The 15,134-nt window shown below is 36.3% G+C and overlaps 1 protein-coding gene across 2 annotated transcripts in view; it reads left to right on the top strand.

The window, feature by feature from the left end:
- GABA-B-R3 (gamma-aminobutyric acid type B receptor subunit 3) overlaps window positions 1–3,446 on the top strand; it is a 70,465-nt gene extending 67,019 nt beyond the window's left edge. For both annotated transcript variants that reach the window (XM_067769816.1, XM_067769815.1), the window contains 3 exons: window positions 488–806; window positions 1,462–1,697; window positions 1,863–3,446. In XM_067769816.1, the coding sequence (XP_067625917.1) occupies window positions 488–806; window positions 1,462–1,697; window positions 1,863–2,993 (1,686 nt within the window). In that variant the 3' untranslated portion in view covers window positions 2,994–3,446. The remainder of the gene's footprint in view (window positions 1–487; window positions 807–1,461; window positions 1,698–1,862) is intronic.
- Window positions 3,447–15,134: the final 11,688 nt, after the last annotated feature.

Raw genomic sequence — 15,134 nt, 5'->3', positions numbered from 1 at the left:
TGCAATACCCTAGATGAGAAAGCATGTAGTACATGTCACGAAGCCTGATCGGTGACCAGGCCGGTCCGGTCCACCGGAGGTATGTTCAGCATGGCATTCAGGGTCAAGGAAGTCGTTGTTCGCTATACTGACACTAACATTTTAGCAATACTCGCATTGTTAAATGCGATACTCCATGCAGCAGTGCCAGGTAACCGAGGCCTTCCTAGCCTGATCCTCAACATTTGTTTTCCAGGACAGTTTTCTGTTCAATACAATCCCCTGATACTTAACCTTATCTGAAAGAACCCAACAACAACTGAATGCAGGGATCTTGTATATCCAATCTTGTATCTCTTACAAAGAACCAGCATTATACAAAGCTATTTTAATTAATTCATTTATGTCAAGAGTAACCAACAAAGAGGCTAAGCCAATATCAACAAATATGTAAATACAATTTCTATTCATTCTTTCTAATTCGTTTACAATCCAAAATCTCCAACAGGTGGAAGTATGTCGCTCGCAACACACACAAAGTTGGCTGGGTGTTTTGTATGCGTACAAAGGACTCTTACTTGTTGTTGGTGTTTATATGGCATGGGAAACACGTCACGTCACCATACCAGCACTTAATGATTCACAATATATTGGAGTGTCTGTTTATCTTGTTGTTATAACAAGTGCTATTGTTGTAGTTTTGGCTAATTTGATTTCAGAAAGAGTTACACTAGCGTTCATAACAATAACATCACTTATATTGGCATCAACGACGGCAACATTGTGTTTATCGTTTATACCAAAACTAAACGATATTTGGGGACGAAGTAAGTATTGAATAGAAAAGATTTACTTATAGATGTATTTATGTATGTACATATGTGTGCTTAAATATCGTAAAATTGTTTAGCGATTTCGAAATTGCAAGCAAAAGCGCTAACAATATCTCCCACCATAAGCAAACGAGTACAGAGCGTGCAGCTTTCCGGAGTTGGTGTATTTGTAACTAAATTTGAAAAAAAGTTCACCGACATTGAGCTTTTGAAATTTTTAGATTTTTATGCTGTTCTCGTTTTTCGTTGTTAAACGAATCAGACTGGGAGCATACTTTTAATTCCTCTTTGAAAAGCATTCGTTCCCCTTGGTGAAGAGTTAGTGTGCTGGCATAACTTACCAAAGGTCACCCGCTCAATTGCCGGGATACTTTGGAAAACCTTTCTAAAACGCAGTAACCTCTCGCAGAATTTTGGCAAGCGCTGCGATATATTTCTGCCGCGAAAAGTTTCTTTGACCGAAATAAAGGCTGAACACTGTATAAGATATGAAATATTTCGTCAAAAGCATGACGTCACGGCTAGAAAAAGTATGCGCTATCTCATTTTTAATACATTGTCTGTATAGTTGGTTCATGATCTCCCACCTTCTATTATCGCCATTTTAACTCTATCTCTCTGGATCTCACTCTCCCTTACACGCGCTTAGATGTTATTGTCGATCCTGTTATTCATAGCATGGGCTTAAGGATGGAATACAATACACGCCGCTTTGTTATCGACGATAAACGGGAGCTACAATATCGCGTGGAAGTGCAAAATCGCGTTTACAAAAGAGAGATAGCAAAACTAGATCAAGAGATACGAAAACTGGAGCGCATGCTAGAAACGGGTACAACTTCAGCGACTACATCTTTGTCGTCGTTAATAGGCGGGCTACAGCGGGTGAGTTTAATGAATATTTTATGCCTAACGTAACTCACAAAACAAAAATGGATTTTCCAAATATAGTTAATAAAATTTGATAACTGCCCACACCTCTTCTATGTATAAATTTTATTCTTTCATCATTTTCCCCTCAAAATGTTTTCGTTTTTTTCCTTTGAATAGCCCGAGCTAACTGCTACAAGTGATACATCTATCTTTATGCAACAATCTCAGTCGATATTCTCTCCAATATTTCCCGCATTACCACCAAGTAACAACAAATCACGCGCACCCAGTATATCAGGAATACTTCCAAATCTCTTATTATCCGTATTGCCACCAGTTATACCACGTGCTAGTTGGCCTTCCGCTGAATATATGCAACTTTCAATGCGTCGCTCTATTGCTTTTGCATCACAGCCTCAGCTGGAAGAGCGAAAAAGTGCCGCACCCTGTTTAGCCGAACAAGATCTTTATAACCTACGCATCGCACATCGGCAAGCGACCGAAAATAAAATGGGTCTAATCAATCGTATACGTGGCATATTTTCAAGGACCACCTCTAGTAATAAGGGCTCTAGCTATAGTTTGGGCGAGCAGAAAAGTTTGCGTGCTGCATTCAAATCACATATGGGACTATTTACACGTCATGTTCCCACCACACAGGCTGCCTCGTGCAATGTTCTCTTTAATCAGACCATAAGTAATGATGAATGCGCTAACGAAACGAATGGAACTTGGAAGCCCTTAAAACGTTTATCATTCGCAAAAAGTGGCACACATTTGGATGTTGCAACGCCAGATCCAATTTTTTTACAAATTCCAACAATATCTGCTGAAACCGCTGAGGAACCTACACATATGGGTTTGATACTGCCACTAGATGATACTGAGCTGGAGCGCATTGGTGTGCCTCGTTATACTAAAGTTCACGAGACTAAAGTTAACTTTCAACTGCCGTCTAATAGGCGACCATCATTCTTGCAAACTCAACCCACACTGCGCGAGCGTGTGCGCGGATCGCCCCGTTTTCCTCATCGCATCGCACCTGCAAGTAGTTTAAGTGCTATCGAAAAAGGTGAGTGTCAGTATGGCATTTCTTTGAAGGAACGTATGCCAATAGGTCGAGCGAGTGGTACAGGAAATTGGAAATCAATGGAGGTGACTACCGAAACAAAGCTGTCGCTAAGTGCTACCCCAAGCGATAACAATAGCCCACCGACATCGGGAGAAGTTGAAGATATTATCGAAATTGAAATTACGAAACCCATCGAAGAACTGAACGATGATGAAAATGATAATGATGAGGCATAAAAATTCGAACTAGATATTAACAGAACCTTACATATTATACACTGTACTGAAGAACAAAAAATTCTTTTAATTAGTATAAGCATTCTAAAATCATTAACTAAACTCCAAAAAGTAGTCAATTGCCCATCGAGGGTAAAAATACCTAAAATACTTTGTATTTAGTACGAATAGTGTTAAGTTTTAAATTTTAGTGAATAAATCCCAAATATCATTGAATCCTATTCAGAGTTGTTAAGGAATGCAATCACCCCGGAATGCAATCTATGCATTCCCAATCCTGGACTAACACTTTTGGATTGCATCCGTTATTCGTTTTTTTTGAAATAAAGGCTACGTTTCTTTAGATTATCCCTTTTTGTTAGTCCAGACTAATTATTCCTTTTGTATTCCTCATGTGGATTAATTAAGTTGTAAAGCATTCCTCTTATGAAATAACAAAATCAGGGTTCGTATTTGCACCAGGGATGCACCTTAACGTTAAGCTAATCGTTTATCAAAAAATTTCCACCGTTTCCGTTGAAACACTTCGAAATATTATCGATAAAGAAATTATCAAGATAAATTGTATCTCGTTTTTAACCGAAACGAAAAGCTTTCGTTAACGTTAAAAACGTTAACGAAAACGTGATACTTTATGTTTGAATTATGCTGGCAATGCTATAGCCATGGTGAAGCCGTAAGGTGGCAACAACGAGCGCACATACACACACAAACTCTATGTAATTTGTTTGTGTAATTCGTTGGTGGTAATGTCAAAAATACTCTGAGAAATGTTCGTACTGTCAAAATTCATGAGAAAAGTTGCAATCAGCTTGGATAATGCTTTCACCTTTAATGACTCCGCCATCAATCAGCTTTGCCAGCATAGTTTGAAATTAATAATCAACATAAACGATTTGATTTCGTTTTGATATGGCAGAAAACGAAACGAAATCATTTCGTTAATTTGACGATCTTAACGTTAATAAACGAAACGAAATGACTTCGTTTCGTTTAATAACGTTGATTATCGTAACGAAATGATATTGTTTCGTTGGTTAAGCATGCCTGATTTGCACACACATGCACAGCACACAGGCGTGTGGAAACAAATGATCACTGAATGCAATACTCATACACACGAGCTGTGCCATATGAAATAAGGCGCATGCGCATGAGTGTGGTCTTTGATTCAAAATATTTATGCGCATGCTCGCGTGTGTGCAGATTATTAGAAAAAAGTGCAGATTCCTATTATAGACGTGCACATGGGCAAGCTCTGAAATCAAAGGGGCATGCGTTTAGAACAATTAACATCCTCAGAGCCTCCAAATATTATGAAAACGTGGCTTGGACGTATTTGGGAGTTGCTTAAACCGATTAGTTGCATAACCGCAAATTCTATTTGTTGCTGATGAGATACTTTGTCAAATGTATTTATACTTTGAAATATTTTATAGATCGTAAGAACTTACTCCCTTTATTTGAATTTCGTGTCAATGTACTGTCATATTTTTTCTACTGCAGATATTTTGGACGAATTTAATTTGGAATTATTCATTGGTCGTCAGCCGGACAAACTACAGCAGAATAAACCGTTCGTAACTATTCTGTTTTTAAACCGATTTCGCCTTTAATTATTAATTTGATCTTTTAAACGCTAAACCTGTTCAGCGAGTACACTATTCCTTCAGGATTGCAAAGAATGAAAATCGTGTCTCCCACGTTTCATCCGTATTCATTATAAAGAAACACTCTTACTCCTTTCTAATTGACCAAATTACCTATAGAAGGGCATTCCTAGGAAAAGTAGTAAATTCGTTTATTTAAGAATATCAAAGCCATATAGGAGGGAGTCTAAGTCCAGTCAAAGAAAAGGGCAGAGATTTGAGATTTTTGCTCCTGCGTCCAACAATAATACCACCACTGCAAATGTTCCAATGTGAAACGAAGCTGAACTCACAATGGAAGTCCTAACAATATTTGATTAAGCGGACCACTCGAAAATTTCACGCGTTTCCCCTTCTTCTATCTGAAGTCCTACATACATATGTACATCCAAACAAATTGCAAAAATTCATATGTACCTATAATCAATGGCATTTTACAAATGGATTATTTTTATACGAATATTGAAAGAAAATTTGATATTTGTTATTGAGTCCGAATGACAGGTAAAATTGTGTGGGCATGATTCTTAAAACTTTGCTGACACGACTCACATTTTTTTTTATGTACACAGCGCAAGAGTATGCGCATAAATATTTTATATACAAAGCACACACATGTGAATATACTTTAGTCAGCACGCACATGAGCTGCGTGCTAAAAATGTATTCTGATTCCACACAGCTCATGTGCCTGAGTGAAAAATACACAAATGTGCTGCATATGAGTGTGCTAATACGAACCCTGAACAAAAGCATTTCGCAAGTGAATAATAATATTGGCAAGCAAAAAGAATGCAAAGGATTGCGGAATGCATTCCTCCGAGTATTGCAGCCCAATGAAGGCAACCCATGAAATAAAAACAAGATGAAAAAAGGAGTAATTAGTCCGAAATGCAATAAGGTATAATGACTAAAATTTTTTATTCGTTATTCCGGACTAACAAAAAGGTATTGCAATCGCCTGGGGCTGCAATCAAAGAAATAATTATTCTAAATGGAATGCATTCCTTAACAACTCTGATCTTCTTCAATGTTCAATACCTGATACTTGTACACTGACAATCCTTTAGTAGATAAATACTTAGCTAAAAAAGTATGTAAATAGTAGATAAAACGTAGGATATGTATATACATATGTAGTATGCATATGGAAAAATTACGAATCATGATAAAAGAGATTACACTATGCCTATGTAAGTAGAAGTACGTTAAATACGTTGAGAAGTAAACAGCTCAAGTTAACTGAAAATAGTTAGGATAGTCACTGTGAGTTCTCAATGACAAACAATTTTCCACATGAAAAATTTAAATTTTGTTCAGGCAGTGTTTGGGCGAGGTATAATCGCATAAGGAACAAAATTCTCTTTTACCATATATTATCTCCAGAGCTGGTGAAATCAAGTACAATTACCATTCCCATAAAAACTCGGTAATTTCAAACACCAACTGTCAAGTAGAAGTGCATTTTATAGGTATTTGATATTCAATACACTCATTTTCAATTCTTTTTCCATTACACCAATTATTTCATATTTTTCAAATTTTATTCAAGGTTCGAATCGAGCTCAAGGCCAGACCAATAATTTTTTTTTCTAATGATAAAAAAACTTATTGTTCTGGCCTTGAGCTCGAATCGAACCTTGAATCATTTATCAATAGGCCGATAAAACAAAAACAATTGTTTTTCAAATTTGTGTAAGAAAAAAATTTATTCATCGGTAAACAGCAAGAACATTACAACATAAAACGGAAAATAAATCTGTTTCGTAAATGCTGAACATTACCACAGGCCGAGGAAATATAATAAAAACCAAGAATTGCATTGTCAGAGCCATCGCTTCTTTCTAAGTCAAAGCGCCATATGATAAATTTGAGAAAGGTCGTCTAAAAGCTCTTTTTTCACATTAGGTATGATTTCTGTAAAATGAAATGTGCTTAGAGCTGGGGTCTGCATTCCATAACAAAAATTTGCTCTCTTTGCGTATGGGAGAGGGCAATCAGTATTAATTTTTGGTGATCCAATGACTTAGGGACTCATGGTACCACGATAGATCACGTTGAGATGATTGCCAAGTTACCAAATAAAGAGGTTTCGTGAAATTTATTTTCTTGGGCACAGTCCTAGAAAGAGTAATATCAAGCAAGAATTCAATGATCACTGTGAAATAGTGCGAAAGTTGCCATCATCACCTCTTTAAAGTCCAAGAGTCGCACAAACATTATGAGATAAATTTTTTAAAGGGCCTTTCATCCACTTGAGGTTGCATTTTACTAAAAAAAAAGCTAAGTTTGGCATCCCTCGGTACTGCGGCAGTTTAAGTCGAGCGTCTATTACATTTTTATATGACATCTCAATTTACAATCAATATACATTTGCATTTGCGACAAAAAAAACATCAATAGGCAATTACTCATAGCAGTAGTGTGTGGTCAAATAGAGTTAAATAAAAAACAAGTAAGGAAGGCTAAGTTCGAGTGTAACCGAACATTACATACTCAGCTGAGAGCTTTGGAGACAAAATAAGAGAAAATCACCATTTAGAAAAATGAACCTAGGGTAACCCTGGAATGTGTTTGTATGACATGTGTATCAAATGAAAGGTGTTATTGATTATTTAAAACGTAGTGGGCCTTAGTTCTATAGGTGGACGGACGCCTTTTCGAGATATCGCAATAAGGGTGGACCAGGGGTGACTCTAGAATGTGATTCTACGATATGGGTATCAAATTAAAGGTATTAATGAGGGTTTTAAAAGGGAGTAGCCCTTAGTTGTATATGTGAAGGCGTTTTCGAGATATCGACCAAAATGTGGACCAGGGTGACCCAGAACTTCTTCTGTCGGGTACCGCTAATTTATTTATATATGTCATACCACGAACAGTATTCCTGCCAAGATTCCAAGGGCTTTTGATTTCGCCCTGCAGAACTTTTTCATTTTCTTCTACTTAATATGGTAGGTGTCACACCCATTTTACAAAGTTTTTTCTAAAGTTATATTTTGCGTCAATAAACCAATCCAATTACCATGTTTCATCTCTTTTTTCATATTTGGTACAGAATTATGGCATTTTTTTTCATTTTTCGTAATTTTCGATATCGGAAAAGTGGGCGTGGTCATAGTCGGATTTCGGCCATATTTTATACCAAGATAAAGCGACTTCAGATAAGTACATGAACTAAGTTTAGTAAAGATATATCGGTTTTTGCTCAAGTTATCGTGTTAACGGAAGAGCGGAAAGACAGACGATCGACTGTGTATAAAAACTGGGCGTGGCTTCAACCGATTTCGCCCATTTTCACAGAAAACAGTTATCGTCATAAAATCCATGTCCCAAACAAATTTCACAAGGATTGGTAAATTTTTGTTCGACTTATGGCATTAAAAGTATTCTAGACGAATTATCTTTGTATTTCGTTGCACCATATCATTACTGGAGTCGAATGTTGACATAATTTACTTTTATACTGTAAAGATATTAAATTTTTTGCTAAAATTTTACTTTGAAAAAAATTTTTTTTTAATAGTGGGCGTGTTCGTCATCCGCTTTCGCTAATTTTTATTTAGCACACATATAATAATAGGAGTAACGTGCCTACCAAATTTCATCATGATATCTTCAACTACTGCCAAATTACAGCTTGCAAAACTTTTAAATTACCTTCTTTTAAAAGTGGGCGGTGCTACGCCCATTGTCCAAAATTTTCTAATTTTCTATTTTGCATCATAAGGTCAACGCACCTACCAAGTTTCATCGATTTATCCGTCTTTCGTAATGAATTATCACACTTTTTCCATATCGAAAAAGTGGGCGTGGTTGTAGTCCGATTTCGTTCATTTTAAATAGCGATCTGAAATGAGCGCCCAAAATTTACTCAAGTTATCGTGTTTACAGACGGACGGACAGACGGACGGACGGACGGACATGGCTAAATGAATTTCTTTTTTCACCCAGATCATTTTGATTTATAGAAGTCTATATCTATCTCGATTAGTTTATGCCGTTACGGATTACCGTTATGCGAACAAAGTGAATATACTCTGTGAGCTCTGCTCATCTGAGTATAATAAGTTAAAATGTACAACGCATACCAAATAGAATTTTAATGCCCGGTTTTTCAGTGCGCGTTAAACTAGTGTCACGTCGGCCGCTTAAGCTGAGATAACCAGAAAAATTTTATGTTATCGAACAAAGTGGCAAGGTTAAACTCTAGTCAACTTTTACTATAGGGCATTAGTGTGTATCTGTGAATGTAAGGTGAAAGATCCCATTTTGAAAACAATTTTAGAGGTTAAAGTAATTATTGTATTAAACAAAAGTATTAGTTTCTGATTAATTTATATTTGTTTGTTTAATGGTGTGTTCAATTTATTCTTATTATTTAAGAATTCATGAGCTCAACACTGGCTTATAATAATTGAATATTCAATTATTATGTTTTTCTAAGAGAAACTGAAAAGGAAGAAATAAACATTTACTGGCATATTGCGATGGGACCATTTCGAAAACCGCCACGAATTTATCATCAGGCAATTTCGTAATGTTATCAAATGTTTCGCCGAAATTCGAACCACGAATCACACGGTGAAACTGCAGTTGCCTTAACTTTAACAGGATAGCCTAGTTGTTGAGGCAACTGCAGTTTCACCGTGTGATTTGCGGTTCGAATCTCGGTGAAACCTTTTATAACATTACGAAATTGCCTGATGATAAATTCGTGACGGTTTTCGAAATGGTCCCATCGCAATATGCCAGTAAATGTTTCTTTCTTTCTTTTGAGTTTTGAGTTTAGACAAACATAATAATTGAATATTAAATTATTATAAGCCAGTGTTGAGCTAGTGAATTCTTAAATAATAAATTTTCTGATTTCTACATCTTAAAATCATCAGAACTCATTTACCATAATTCCTCTATTTCTTAAATATTAGCGAATAACAATTTTTGTTGTTCGAACCCGCAATATTAGCGAATAACTGCAAAGAATTGAAAGTAATTGAAAATATTTGAAATAATTGATCAGGAATTAAAAAAGATGTATTCATTACCAAGTACCAGTAAAAAGTAATTTACCTAATATTTAAATTGTATAGTTACCCAATATTTCAAGATACATGCCAGCCGAAGGAATCACAAAACAAAAAAAGAACACAAATGATAAGAAATTGATGGCAAAAATCGGCAGAGCTTTACAAGGGTTTATATTTTGCAGCGGTTAAATTCAAAACTCAATTCGGGTTCTCGCGAGTAACAAACTACAACACAGAAAGTGGCTTTCTCAGTGCGATATGTTTTCTTGGTGATTTTTGATTTTCAGCTGTGACGTATATTTTGCACATATTTTTTCTCCGCTCCCTGCGATCATTTAGTAGGGTTTATTACGCAAGGTATTTTAGTATTTACGGACAATGTTGGAATTTCTTCGGAATTATATAAGATAGTACCTAAATTGAAAACAGTTCAGATGTATCCGAATATAATCAAATGGTGGATTTTTAGCATGACTATTTCGGAAATATTTTGGAATTATTTTCAGATCATACCTTAACTAATACATATGAACATGAATCAAATCTTTTAATAAATGAATTTTAAGCGGGGATTAACCTTATTGCTTTAAATGTATGAAAACGTTAATTTCGAGCAATTTTTAATTTATTTAATAATTTCCTAAATTCTGTTCATAAATACCTGCGACGCTACCTCCACCTAGCAATGATTTTTTACGGATCTTTTTACAATCAAAATTTTCCGAATTTCACAACACGTTTGCTACTTGGCGGATTTTTTTTATGTGCATGTATATATTTTTTATTTGCAGAACAGTAAATTTAAGACCTACATATCTACATATAAAAATGCAATATTTTACATGAACTATATAAGGCTACTAATGAGCCAACTACGGTATGAGGAAGCAATATTTATTTAAATTGTGGGTGACTTAAGGCTAATGCGCTGAAAACTGTAAGCGCTTGTAAATTGAAAGTCGCATATTTATGCAATAAGTTATGAAAACTTTAGTGTAAGAATTAGTTATTATTGCATATGCAATCATAAACCTGCAAAACTGAATTGAATATTTTATAGTCTCAATGTTCAAAATATAATATCTATATACACCGAACTAATGTATGTTTACACCACCTCCTCTAAAAAGCAATATATTTAGAATAATAGTATGTACTAAAAAAATTGCAAAAAAAAATTCAAAGACTAATTCAAGTACAAAAAAAATTGTTGTTTGCTGGTAAGTATATTATAATATTGTATGTATGCATAAACCTGCAGTCAAACTAATTACCTTGTAGGGACTCTCTACCGAATACTGGGTGTGACGTTCGATCAAGATCTTCATTTTGACGAGCCGCTGTACCAAAAACCCAGAGCCTTATAAAATGTCTTAAACATCTTGCCGGCAGCACTTAGTGTAAAGGAGAAGAGACACTCATTACCACTTACAAAGCAATTGACCGGCCGCTTGCATGATACGCTTACCAAATAGGGCCTAAGGATTACTCACTTGTAGAGAAACTACAGGCCTATCAAAACATTGATCTCAGAACTGCCACGGTCTGTCTTCTCATGTCCCCAGAACACCATTTCCACAATGAGGCGAGAGTATTCCCCATAAGGGAGAAAAATAAAATGCTGAACAAAGCGTTGCTGCCTGTTGTTGTCGTAGCGATAAGAACACTCCCCGCAGGCCTTGGGGAGTGTTAGCGGTGTTGATGATCCATTGCCGGATGCAGATCCAGTATATTCCGGTAACAAGTATCATTAACGCACCAGAACGACCTTGTTGAGAACGATTTAGTATGGCCACATGAAACCTTCAAGGCCATAACGCCCTCGCACCCCCTAAAACCATGAGGAACTTCAGGTCGACAAAATCTAAGCCGTTAAAGTAAAAGGATTCGCCACGGGTAGGTGAGGTTGAAAATCGGGTTGGAGAAGTTATATTTTGCGCTGGCAGCACCTGGAAATTGTTGCGCTACACAACCCCTTGAATCAATTTCGTATTTTAGTCACCTCTTACGACAGGCATACCTGTCGCGGGTATATTCTAAGCCCCTTAACCCGCTGGGAGCACCGTTTGTGCCAAATATTCAGAAACGCGAGCATCCTAACAGGAATCTGAATGAAGAGATCCAGGCACTTAAGAAGTCATCCCCGCAAGCAGTATGAGTAAACAAGGCACCTGAGAACTCAGCCGTCAGAAAAAAAGAGCATTAAAAGGTCCTCAGAGAAACCCACCAAAGCGGTTTGGTTCCCTATGCAAGGAATTGTCCAGCGAATCCCGTTCTTGAAGTCAAATACCCTAAACTTGCGATAAGAAAACAACCTCCCTTGGAAGACTGGATACTGTAACAGGTCAACCCCGAAGTACATAATGTAACTCCTGCGTGTAACGTATCTCCACATGACACCAACCATATTTTCAATTCAATGTGGAACAAACGCCCTGGTTGTAACATTTTGTTAGTGGTTGCATATGTTGGATGGGGCGAAGCACTACAACAAAAACAACAACCCTGTAGGGAAAATGTTCAGTTCTGAACGGGTGCCCTTCTACATAGAACATTCGGAGCCAATACTAGTTCGCATTCAATCTCTTTTACGTTCTTTCAACTGTCTTTAAACGACCTAAGGGTTTAGCTCTAGTCAACTTCCACTGGAGTTTAAACTCGCACAAAAACTCGGTAAGCAAGAGCTATCGAAATTATCATTAACAATTGATATTTGGTAAAACTCCCTTTAACTCTTTTAATGTATTAATACTGTGCAGCCTTATCAAGTTAACACCGGTAAACCTGCAGAATCGCAGAGTGATAGTGGTTTTTTGGTTCGTACAACCTCATTCTGACTGTGAAAGATCTCCAAGTTTTAAAAAAACATCTGCCCATAAAACTTCTTGAGATCTAAGCGATTTTTCCTTTTAAAATCTATGATTAAATTGGATGCACTTTTATAACTCCTTTTAGCTTGTCGCTTCGTCACAGTAGCATCGGTTACCACGGTAAGGCCACCGTTGTATTTCGAGGCAGCCCAGAGAGGGAAACTCTGTTCAAATACAATGCAATGTTGCGCCTAGGACCCACAGATATGTACATAGAGAGCACTGTGAAATTCGGCTAACTCCTTACACCAGTGACAAAATGCCTGCTCTAGCCTTGATAAATCGGGAAAATGATGTCTGATGTGATGGGGTCAAATCCGGACCAACCGCAATATCAAAACTAATATGTACGATCCGATATTTTCCGTAAAATGCTTTTGGTGTAGGTTTTTCGACCGGCGCTGGGTTAAAAATCTACCCGACGCAGCTTGTTTAACGTCAAAAATACGTTTATCAAAATTTCGATTCGTGTAAAAAGGCCTTAAGTAAAAAACTATGCTGTGCTTCACACCATTAATGAATATTTCAAATATCATCTGCTTCGTATTAATATACATAGATCCAGGCAAGAAGAGTTGCAAGCAAAAATATCGTTTTGGGGCGTTTATTTCTAAGGATATGGTAGCGCTGTTTCAAAGTGGAATACGAAATATATATTTTATGTCAAATAGAGTCAATGGGGACCAAGAAGAAAAAGTGAAACTACCTATCTTTATGGTTAAAAATATATAATTTTTTAATTTTTAAAATATCCGCAAGGTAAATTTTTAATCTCGGGGCTAGAACATTTTCAACTTGGTCTCACGATACGCTCTAATAAGCAACCATTTATACTTTATTTAAGCAAATACTATATAGCATTCCACTAAACAGAACTTTACCTTTCTCTTTTTAGATTACAAGCAATTCTATAAGAATATAGAGAAGAACTAAAAAAGAGTGTTTAAGTTCAATGTCGATCCAAAAAAAATCGTGGAATTTTCCGCTGATATGCCATAGGGATCAAACATCAATCTATAAGCAAAGTACAACTACTTTACAATAAAAATCCTTTATTCAATCTAAGTATGTTCATATGTTTAGCTGAACAAGTAAGGACGAGACTATCTTCGGCTGTGCCGAACACCTCATACCTTTCATGAATGGAGCTAAATACTAATATGTTGAAATTTCAAAATTCATAAAATCTGAACAATCAATTATGTGGGATATATCCCATCTTACGACCGATCTTGAAAATTTGTTCAGACAACAATGTATTCCTTATATGTGGTCATCCTCTGAAATCTTTTAAAATCATAAAATTACAGCTTAACAAGTAAGGAAGGCTAAGTTCGGGTGAAACCGAACATTACATACTCAGCTGAGAGCTATTGAGACAAAATAAGGGAAAATCACCATTTAGGAAAATGAACCTAGGGTAACCCTGGAATGTGTTTGTGTGACATGGGTATCAAATGGAAGGTATTAAAGAATATTTTGAAAGGGAGTGGGCCATAGTTCTGTAGGTGGACGCAATTTCGGGATATCGCCATAAAGGTGGACCAGGGCTGACTCTAGAATTTGTTTGTACGATATGGGTATCAAATGAAAGGTGTTAATGAGTATTTTAAAAGGGAGTGGTGGTAGTTGTATATGTGAAGGCGTTTTCGAGATATTGACCAAAATGTGGACCAGGGTGACCCAGAACTTCTTCTGTCGGGTACCGCTTATTTATTTATATATGTCATACCACGAACAGTATTCCTGCCAAGATTCCAAGGGCTTTTGATTTCACCCTGCAGAAATTTTTCATTTTCTTCTACCTAATATTGTAGGTGTCACACCCATTTTACAAAGTTTTTTTCTAAAGTTATATTTTGCGTCAATAAACCAATCCAATTACCATGTTTCATCCCTTTTTTCCTATTTGGTATAGAATTATGGCATTTTTTTCATATTTCGTAACTTTCGATATCGAAAAGTGAGTTCAGATAAGTACGTGAACAGAATTTAGTAAAGATATATCGATTTTTGCTCAAGTTATCGTGTTAACGGCCGGGCGGAAGGACAGACGGTCGACTGTATATAAAAACTGGGCGTGGCTTCAACCGATTTCGTCCTTTTTCACAGAAAACAGTTATCGTCCTATAATCTAAGCCCCAACCAAATTTCACAAGGATTTGTAAATTTTTGTTCGACTTATGGCATTAAAAGTATTCTACACAAATTAAATGAAAAAGGGCGGAGCCACGCCAATTTTGAAATTTTTGTTTATTTTGTATTTTATTGCACTATATCATTATTGGAGTCGAATGTTGACATAATTTACTTATATATTGTAAAGAAATTAAATTTTTTGTTAAAATTTGACTTAAAAAAAATTTTTTTTAAAGTGGGCGTGGTCGTTCTCCGATTTTGCTAATTCTTTTAAGCATACATAGGATAACGTTCCTGCCAAATTTCATCATGATATCTTCAACGACTGCCAAAACACAGCTTGCACAACTTTTAAATTACCTTCTTTTAAAAGTGGGCGTTGCCACGCCCATTGTACAAAATTTTACTAATTTTCTATTCTGCGTCATAAGTTCAACTCATATACCAAGTTTC

Source organism: Eurosta solidaginis, chromosome 2, assembly GCF_040869045.1.
Source record: "Eurosta solidaginis isolate ZX-2024a chromosome 2, ASM4086904v1, whole genome shotgun sequence".
Taxonomy (NCBI): Eukaryota; Metazoa; Arthropoda; class Insecta; order Diptera; family Tephritidae; genus Eurosta; species Eurosta solidaginis.
The sequence above is the reverse complement of the archived record's forward strand: the minus strand, read 5'-3'. Positions and strand labels throughout refer to the sequence as shown.